The sequence below is a fragment of the Gekko japonicus genome, unplaced genomic scaffold, assembly GCF_001447785.1.
Source record: "Gekko japonicus isolate JY-2015 unplaced genomic scaffold, Gekko_japonicus_V1.1 scaffold1996, whole genome shotgun sequence".
Classification (NCBI taxonomy): domain Eukaryota; kingdom Metazoa; phylum Chordata; class Lepidosauria; order Squamata; family Gekkonidae; genus Gekko; species Gekko japonicus.
In genome coordinates, this window is record NW_015160894.1 from 49,549 (window position 1) to 59,582 (window position 10,034).

Here is a 10,034-nt window from a genome sequence, read left to right on the forward strand (position 1 = left end):
TCTAATATGAGTTTCTTGCAAGCATATCACATTACAATTTTGTTTTTGTATCCAATGATTGATTCTTTTCCTCTTATTTGGTGAATTTAATCCATTCACATTCCATGACAACAATTTGTAATCCATTGCAAGTTTTGATTTAAAGTTCTCCAAAGAAATATGAGTTTCTTGCAAGCATATCACATTACAATTTTATTTTTGTATCCAATGATTGATTCTTTTCCTCTTATTTGGTGAATTTAATCCATTCACATTCCATGACAACAATTTGTAATCCATTGCAAGTTTTGATTTAAAGTTCTCCAAAGACATCTAAATTGTCCGCCTTAAATTTATAAATTTTGCTTCACCTTCTGACATCACTTCCAGTGATGTCAGGGGGGTGGCATATGCTAATAGCCTAGTAGGTCATTAGCATACCATATGCTAATGAGCTCCTGCAGCTCTTTTTCTAGCAAAAGACCCCTGGACCATTTAGTTATTGTTTTTTTCCGGCAATGTGCCAACCCGGCATGGGGTATGTTTTGTCCTATAACTGGACCACCCTGCTGCCATGGTAGTGTGTGTGTGCACACCTTGGATCCCTTCTCACAACCCCATGTGCTCATTGGTATTTTCTTGCTTCCTGAAATGCCGGCTGTTTTGCTCTTCAACTTGCTGCTTCTCTGGACCTCTTCAGGATTGGTAATTATAGCCCTTCTCTAAAAACCTTTTCCCTTTTTCTCTGTTTTCCTCTTAACTAGCTCTTGTATGAGTTTTTATTTATTTATTTATTTCTCATATTTTCCATATTTCTATCCCACCCTCCCCACAAGCAGGCTCAGGGCGGCTCACAACAAGGGCATCAAGTGCCAGTATAAAACATTAAAATCAGAATAAAACAATCAGATTAACATTAATAAAGTGCTCAGTAATATTATTGTTTCAGTCAAATCAAGATGAAGGCTTGAGAATATTAACCCATAGGGTATTAAACCAGAGCCCATTTTCGCAGCACTGATCCATCAGGTACGTCAGACCCTGGCTGTATAGGGCTTAAAGGTAAGTACCAGCACTCTGAAGCAGATTCGGAATGCTATTGGCAGCCAGTGCTGCGCTTTCAGCACAGGTCGGATGTGGTCCCATTTAGGGAGACCCATCAGAAGCCTGGCCGCAGCATTCTGCACTAACTGCAGCTTCTGAATCTGTGACAAAGGCAGCCCCATGTAGAGAGCGTTACAGTAGTCTAATCTCGAGGTGACAGTTGCATGGATCACTATAGCTGGGTCATTGCGGTCGAGGAAGGGGACCAACTGCCGAATCAGCCGAAGATGGAAAAAGGCCGAGCCGGCAGCGGCTGCCACCTGGGCCTCCATAGTTAAGGAGAAATCCAGGCGCATTCCCAAGCCCATCGAAGGTCGGGAGAGGGAACCCCACTCCATGACCACCCAGACACAGGACCTCCGTCTTCGCTGGGTTTAGTTTCAGCTGGCTCAGTCTAAGCCGCCCAGCCACGGCTTGTAGTGCCCGGTTTAGGTCTTCTGGGATGGAATCTGACCAGCCACCCAACATCAGATAGAGCTGGGTGTCATCTGCATATTGATGACACCCAAGCCAATGCCTCCGAGCAATCTGGGCAAGGGGGCGCATATAGATGTGGAACAACATCAGGGAAAGCACAGCCCCCTGAGGCACACCGCATTCAAGCGGGTGCCTTTGGGACTGCTGTTCCCTGAGCACCACCCTTTGTCCCCCGACCCCGACCCTGGAGAAAAGAGGCAAGCCATTGAAGGGCAAGCCCCGGTATCCCCATGTCAGCGAGGCGGCGGGTCAGCAGCTGGTGGCTGACCGTATCAAACGTGGCCGACAGATCTAACAACGGTAATACCGCCACACCAGATCCAGATGCCACCGGAGATCGTCGGTTAGGGCGACCAGCACTGTCTCCGTCCCATACCCTGGGCGAAAACCGGACTTGAAGGGATCTAAAGTGGAAGCGTCATCCAGACAGCCCTGTAGCTGCACCACCACCGCCCTCTCAATTAATTTGCCCAAATAGGGCAAATTGGACACCAGCCAAGAAAGAGGTTCCCCTGCAAGCTTCTTAAGTATGGACATGAAATATAACTCTAAGCTGGACTGTATAATGTGTGTGCCAGGGAAAATGGACTGAATGGTGACCATGCGATGGAGCCAACTTACTGGACAGAAGACATGTGCCCATCCAAGGGTAGCCTTGCACTGAAGCAGCATGGACCCATGGAATACCCGATACCATCTATCCCTGCATCTAAGGACGCTGCAGACCCCGGTAGATGGCCTACCAGCCTCCCTGACATCGCAGCTACATGGAGCCAGCAGCCAGACTTCCAGAGAAGCCATGCTTTGGAGAGGCAGCCATGAACATTCCTGCACAAACACCATGGACAAGCATCTTCTCCATCATGCAGGCATTCTCCCCTTCTCCTAGCAGCGTCACCTGAAACTGCACATACTCATCCTCAAGTAAAACAACAGAACTTGACCATGACGAGATTAACTCAGCTGCCAAACACACCCACCGCCCATCAATATAATGACTAGTCAAGCACCTTGAATGTCTGTTTTTTTCTTCTCCTTTGTCTTCAGCCCCTTACTCTGAAAGGTGTCACTATTAGGAAACATTATATCAATTGCCCAACACGTAATTTCATTTTCTTGACCCATTAAGGAATTGGCAGCTTCTAACTTGGTGGCACATGCCCCAAGCCACTTCTAGAATATATAAGAAGAGCATCTGCCCATTGTTCTCTCTTGCCTCTACCTACCTGAACCCACCCTACCTTGCTGACTCGTCTTGGCACTCTAAGATGCATTCCCCCTTCTCTCATGCACAGGAAGGAATGCCTCTTCTATGAGGGCACCCATCACAACACACGCATTGCAGTATCTAAAAACAAAGCCTGCCTTTTCCAGGAGGCTCATTTCTGTTTTTATGCAGATTTTATCAATTTAAACTCATAATTCTTCAAAGAAATATTTTCAGAATGGCTTTAAGCAGATTCTTCAAAGGCACATAACATTTATTAATCAAGGTTTCTTCAACATAGTCCTAGGATTGGAGGCCTTTGTTACAGGCGGTGTCATTTCATATACAGCAGCAATGGAATCAGCAGTTGGAAAGCATTTACTAGTTTTAAGCAGTACCATTAAGAAAGCAAAGGGATACCAGGTAGAATACAAAAATAAGAGGGCCAATGTGAAACACAAGGAGGCTGGGGTCCGTTTGTTTTGTAGATTACCATCTCAAGTTTGCAGAGGCAGTTTTGTGCTTCACCCTGGAAGAAATGCACCAACTGTATTGTGGGGACAATTTTGTCTTCCAGGCAAGTTAGGCCTCACAGGTTCCTACTTTAAACTGGCAAGCTACGTATTAACCCAGCCGTTCATCACATCAGCAGAGACGTACCGGTACCACAATACAGTCACAGATCATTTTCTTATGGCAGTGTGAAAACAATTACATTATGGTCGGCCCTCCCAATAAAGGTAAAATGGGTGCTGGAAGGGGAACACCCTCCCCAAGCCATGATCTCCTCCCTCACTTCCCCTTCAAAAGAAACAAACCCAATAACACAACGGAGCCTTATTCCTAGTTACAGATAAATGTATTAAGAGATAAAATACATTGAGATTTCATTCAATTTCAACTCAGTATCTATATATTGCATATAACTAACTTTATACAAATATACTATTTACAAACTAAGACTTAAGTGATAAGAGCTCAGACTAAAGAGGTGTGAATCAGAAATGTATCCATTCTATATAGCTTGGGTTTGAGAGTAGAAATTCATTTTCCAGAGGTAACCACTTGCGCACAAATTTGGAGTGAGATCCTGTGTAGCTATTTGTTTGCCCTTTGTATTTATTTGCAATCTTGTCCATTATAAAATGATCCCAGCATTTATTTCACCAATTCTGAATGGTAGGAGGGTTGGGGGATTTCCAGGAGACCGCAATAGTCAGTCTAGCCATAGCCAATAGTGTAGAAACCAACTCTGAGATATGTAGTACTTGATTATCATTTGTGGTTGCTGAATTTAGCAGTAATATAACCGGTTTCAGTGGGATATTTTGAGATGTTTATTGATTTCCTCCAAGACAGGGGCTCTTTCTAAGTTCATTCCCTGGAACAAAGACAATTTCCCCCCACCTTAAGACTAGAGGGCCAAAGGTTTTTTTGGTGCACTCCTTGGCTCTTGGAATCATTGTAGGGACAGGAGAGCTACCATTGCAAACTAAGGGGGGCCTTTCTCATCTCACAGGAATGACTCAGAGGATAGCTGTTCCCAAAGCTGGCCCTTGGGAGGAGATATTGGGGAAAGAGCAGAACCTGCTTTGCATCACACTGCTGCCACATCTCCCATACATCCTGAACAGCTGCCTCATTTCACTTGCCCACGAAAAAACAGGAAGAGATTGGCTGCCCAGAGAAAAAGGCATTGTGAAACGTGTAGATGGCACTGTCATTGTCAGCATTAAAAAATGTTACTAAGCCTTGTTCATGGTTTAGTGAGACCCGGATGGTTGTAGCATTACAAGGGCTGATGGGACATGCACGCATCCCATTGCTGGACCACAGACATGCCAAATTATGTGTCCCAGCAGAAGTGAATGCATACCACCTATTATTTGACATTCCCACAGCCCAAACCCCTTGCTCAGGGGTCAAGGAGTACTTATCTCTTCCCCGAAAACACTCAAGGGCTACCCCCACAGCCCAGAACTTTTCTAACTTTATATTCATTACCCAGGAACAGGTCCCTGAATTTATTCTCTCAGCTCCCATAACGTAGGACCAACAAGAAAACTGGCTGAGATTTTGGTAGAGATTACTCCACGATGGGTACTGCTGTCCGGTGGCAAATGAACAGAGATTAGGTGAGTAATTCGCCGATAGAATTAGTGTGGGAATTGTACAGGTTCCGCTGACAGTGAACTTTGCTGCAAAAGAGAAAAAAGGGTCAGACTGTTTTTAAAATTTTGAAAGCACCAGCAGCAGCGTCTGCTACTACAAGTTCAGGAGGATGCATGAGAATACAATATAGGACTGAAATATTGCCCTCTCCGCCTCCCGTCCAGCAAGGCAAGGGGTTTTGCTACAGCTCTTGTGATGGACGTGCTGATTACAACAGATCAGAATTCTCTAAAGTCCCCAGCATCTGTTTGGGCTGCACTGCAGTTCTTTCGGTAACACAGTGAATTCAGGAAGAGTCAGTTCAAGAAATAAAGAGAACACTGCTTGAGGGAAGTCCCATGCTGTGAAGCCATTTTTTTTTTGTCACTGGACTTCACTGATTCTGTGATTAAGGCTGAGGAGAATGGGAGCAGACATCAAAGCCTGGAATTGAGAAAGTCTTCCCTGCTATAGTTTTATTCTTTACATGACTTGGGGTAATTACAAACAGGGGTGGGTACAAACCGGGAAAATGCAGTTTGGTTTGTAGTGTGCCTGGTTTGTGAACCATGAACCCAGGGGTCATTTCGTAGAAAAAGAGGTGCAGGAGCTCATTAGCATAACTCATTAGCATAACTTATTTGCATATGCCACGCCCCCTGACATCACCGGACGTGTGTCATAAGGCAACTTCCACCACTCAGGCTCCACTGGACTGTTTTGGATTGCTAACTGGGGGGGGGGGGATGTGCAGATCTGTCCTCACAGAGGAGGGAGAGCTTGTACTGGAATAAAACTTAAAGGTGCCACTGGACTGTTTTGGACCGGGGGGCCGGGAGGTGGTCTGCAACTTACATGGCTGCTTCATGCTCCTCATGGCCCAGGGCTGCTGGGAGCAGGGAGTGGGGCTTGTTCCATGTGCCTGCATGTGCCTTCCCCCTGTGCTCTTTACTGCCGGAGCTCCGCTCCTGTGCGCTCCTCCAGGAAATGACCCCTGCATGAACCATCATGGAACTTTTAGAGGCTGAACAAACTGGTTTTGGTTCATGAGGTTTGTGATGTGGTAGAGTGGCCCCCTCGGAGTGCTAGAGACACCAAACTTGCAGCAGATCTCTGGCTAACTCCCTTCTACCCATCCTCCCAGTTTGGTGAGGGCTGGATTTATGGAGTCTGAGTTATGGCACCCCAAAGAAGGTGCCCCCATCCTCCATTTTCCAATGGTGAAAAAAACCTGTAAAAAAGTAAGGGCAATAGAAGCCCAGCAGAACAGCTTCGAAGTCCCACAGAATCTCTGCAATAGAAACTGAAGAAGGGGGGCATTTTGCAAGCCCAGCAGAACTAGTGCAATGTGCCCAGCAGAACCAGTGCCACTGTGGCACTGCAAACCGAACAGGTCAAAACAGAGACTCTCTGCAGTAGAAACTGGGGGGGGGCATTTTTGCAAGTTCAACAGAGCTAGTGCAATGTACAGAGTGCCCAGTGCAATCACAGAGTATCCAGTGCCAATGTGGCAATGCCAACTCAACAGGATTGATGTCAAGCACAGACTCACAATCCAAGCAAGGGGGGTGGGATTGGAAGCCCAGTAGAACCCATGCAATGTACTAGTGGCCAGCAGAATCCAGTGCCATTGTGGTAATGCCGACTCAATCACAATCCAAGCAAGGAGGGAATTTTTGCAAGCCCAGCAGAACCAATAGAATGTACAGCATGCCCAGCAGTACAAGTTCAATAACAGAGTATCCAGCAGAACCCAGTGCCACTGGCATTGCAAGCTTAAAAGGACTGATCTCAAAGCTCAACATTACAAATCCAAGCAGGGGGGTAGGATTTTGCAAGCTCTGTGCAAGAAAGGGATACCAACAAAGGGGGGAAACCTCTTGTATCTGACATGACTAGTTTGAAACTGACAACAGTGTATCCAAGGCTGGAGAATTCCACCTCTCATGTTTCTTTGAAGTTCAGTTAATATTTTGTTTGAGCAAAGACAATCTGAAAATATGGCCATTCATGAATGGGCATGAACTTTCCACAAACTGTTTGAAGATTTGTGGAAAGTTCGTGCTGGCTGACCTGCCATGAACTTTAGTACACGAATCACATACTGGCCAAAATTCATCATGAACATTAGTTCATGAGCTGGTTTCATGAGCATCCCTAATTACAGATGGGTTCTACTTATTACCACCATTTGGGTCTTTAGCTGGTTTGGGTCTTTGGCATTTCCAATGGTTAGTGCCTTTTCTACCTTCTTTCAACAAATATAGTCATTAAATAGCTCCATTGTAGAAATGTTGCCATTAGCAATGATAATCAGTCTTCTCCCCTGATTAATAATTCTTAAATTGGATGTATTGACTGCACTGATTACAGTGCAAAGTCCAATGGTACAAGCTATCCGCAGAAGGGAAGGACAGATTTGATCCAAATTATTCAAAAACTAAGCTAAGTACAGCAAAAAAAAGCCACTCAAATCTATCTGATTTCAGGACCAAATCATACCAGACAGTACAACAGATTATGGCCAGAATGCAAAAACATGCAACTACAAGTCACCTTCCATGTATCTCTTCTTGCCCTTCATCTTACTTGCAGAGACTTTGGACAGTTCTCATTCTATCTCCCTATAACTTCATCTTTCAGAGCCAATTTGGTGTAGTGGTTAGGAGAGCAGACTTTAATCTGGGAGAACCGGGTTTAATTCCCCACTCCTCCACATGCAGCTGCTGGCATGACCTTGGGTCAGTCACAAGTTCTTTCAGAGCTGTTCTCTGAAGAGCAGTTCTCAAAGAGCTCTCTCAGCCCCACCAACCACACAGGATGTCTGTTGTGGGAAGAGGAAGGGAAAGGAGATTGTAAACTGCTCAGACTCCTTCGGGTAGTGAAGGGCAGGGTATAAATCCAATGTCGTCGTCGTCTTCTTCTCAATTTCAAACCAAAAGAAATCGCAGGGTACTGACATACTGCTCCAGCTAGTCTCAGACTACCATCTACAGCTTTCAGACTGGCACATTCTTGCAGTGGAGATGAGAGAGAAAAAAGCTCAACTGAACTCCCTTTGTAACATACCCATCATCTCCCACCACCAGTGTTCCCTCTAAGCTGAGTTAGTGAGCTAGCTCACAGTTTTTTAGCCTCTGGCCCACACATTTTTGTCTTCGCTCAGGAAGGATGGACTCCAGAGCAAACTAATTTATGTAGTAGCCAAATGGCTCGCTCACAACTTTAATGCCAGTAGTTCACAAAGTGGAATTTTGCTCACAAGACTCCACGGCTTAAAGGGAGCATTGCCCACCACCCAGGTTTTCTCGGAGAATTCTGATATGTTTCATTCTAGTTAGTTAACCTTGTTATTACAACAGAATTTAAAGTTCGATCTATTTCATAAACCCAGACATTTTGGGGAAAATTATTTTTAAAGTGAATTCCTCAATAGCTGTAATCTACTGCAATATTCTCTACTTATTGTGCTTCTAATATCTTTCCCCCAAGCCTAGATATTTACCTTTCTCGGCCTCAGGTCCAGCGAGCACAGCCTCTACAAAAGAAAATGAGAACAGAAACATTAGAACTGATACGTAGGGGTTCTAGGGATCACTTCAAATATTTTGGAATGTTTAGAGCTGTGCCAGTTTTATGGGGTTTTCGAAGATAATTTTGGGGGGAGTGGGGATTCCACTACAAAGGCGGCCCTATTCCTGATTAACATTTTCTCTCACTTGTTCCTGTACTGGTACTTTTAATTGCCGCCGCCCACCAAATTCTAGAAGAAAACGAAACCTCATGTTTGATCTTCTGTACATAAGAAAGGTGTCCTGGGTGGTCTTATTGATTCTGGGGGCCCTGCGTACAACTCAGGGATGGGGGCCTAGAATCACCAGGTAAGGTGGATGGGGCAAATCAGGAGAGTGCACCCCTCCACTGCTCTGCCGCTCATTTCTGAAATGGTCAACTGGGAAGCTAACAACCAACCTGGGAAAATGGATCACATTAGCCCCTTTCCATTGTGGTCCATTTTTGCAGCCCAACATGAGCTCAGGAAGTGGCTTGCAACTAAGCACTATGAGTGCCTACTCAGGTGGAAGTCCCACTATATTCAATGGGACTTATCCCATTAAGTTAAGTACAAACAAAAAAATGCACTGTAATGCTGTAATCCTATACACACTTACCTGGGAGAAAGCCCGACTGAATAAAATGCAATTTATTTCTGAATAAACATGCCTAGGATAGTGCAGTAAAGATATCACACCTATAGTGGCCAAGTTTCTTGCCAAAGCGGCCAAAGTTAGATCTGTGCTCCTAAAGGAATGATTTATTTTGTCCATTATGCTTTTAAATTTTCACGCGGTGTTATTGTATATCTATGCATTTTACTGCTATGCCATTAAAGGTATTTGACTTTGAATACCAGGAAAAGGTGCGCAGGCTCCAAAATGATCCCAGCGGAAGGGGAAGAAAGAAACTGAGTTTTGTGGACAAGGGGAATAATCAAAGGAGGGTGAGGAAGAGGAGGAAAGGCAAGGAGAAAACTCAGCTTTGCAAAATGACAACCTTGTTTTCTGAAAGAGTGCAAGCAGCAAAGGCAATCCATGCAGTTTTTGCAGATGTACCACAACAAGCACATGCACACGCCCAAGGATCGGAGGGAAGGGAGGAATCATGCTTGTCCCTTGCTTGGGTATAGGCATGCCAGCCTCCAGGTGAGACCTGAGGATCCTCCGGAATTACAGCTCATCTCCAGACTACAGAGATCAGTCCCCTTGGAGAAAATGGATGCTTTTGGAGGGTGGGCTCTATGGCCTTGTCCCCCACTGAGGTCCCTGTCCTTCCCAGGCTTTATCTTCAAATCTCCACTTTTCTCAAGTGGAGATGGTGGTCATGGGTCAAACCCATGGACATCATATTGTCTAGCATGGCTCCCAGGAGGCAAAGCAGGAGGAGTGAGAGGGGGACAACAGAAATGCAGCCATTGATGGAAAGGCTGGAGGCAGTTCTGACAAGCCCGGAACATGGTTTGCAGGTCAAAGGGGAGGAGGAGGGACAGCCTGCGGGGCTGCTCAGAGACAGAGCAGCCTCTCCTCGTCCTCAGCACAGCAGCAGCCACCTGAGCAAG

General features: G+C 45.4%; 1 protein-coding gene across 1 annotated transcript in view; it reads right to left on the reverse strand.

Moving 5' to 3' along the window:
• Positions 1–2,323: 2,323 nt before the first annotated feature.
• LOC107120845 (zinc finger protein RFP-like) overlaps positions 2,324–10,034 on the reverse strand; it is a 17,881-nt gene continuing 10,170 nt past the window's right edge. Inside the window, exons 6-8 of the mRNA XM_015423616.1 lie at positions 8,424–8,456; positions 4,772–4,965; positions 2,324–2,479 (exon numbers count right to left, since the gene is read on the reverse strand). Of these exons, the coding sequence (XP_015279102.1) occupies positions 2,324–2,479; positions 4,772–4,965; positions 8,424–8,456 (383 nt within the window). The remainder of the gene's footprint in view (positions 2,480–4,771; positions 4,966–8,423; positions 8,457–10,034) is intronic.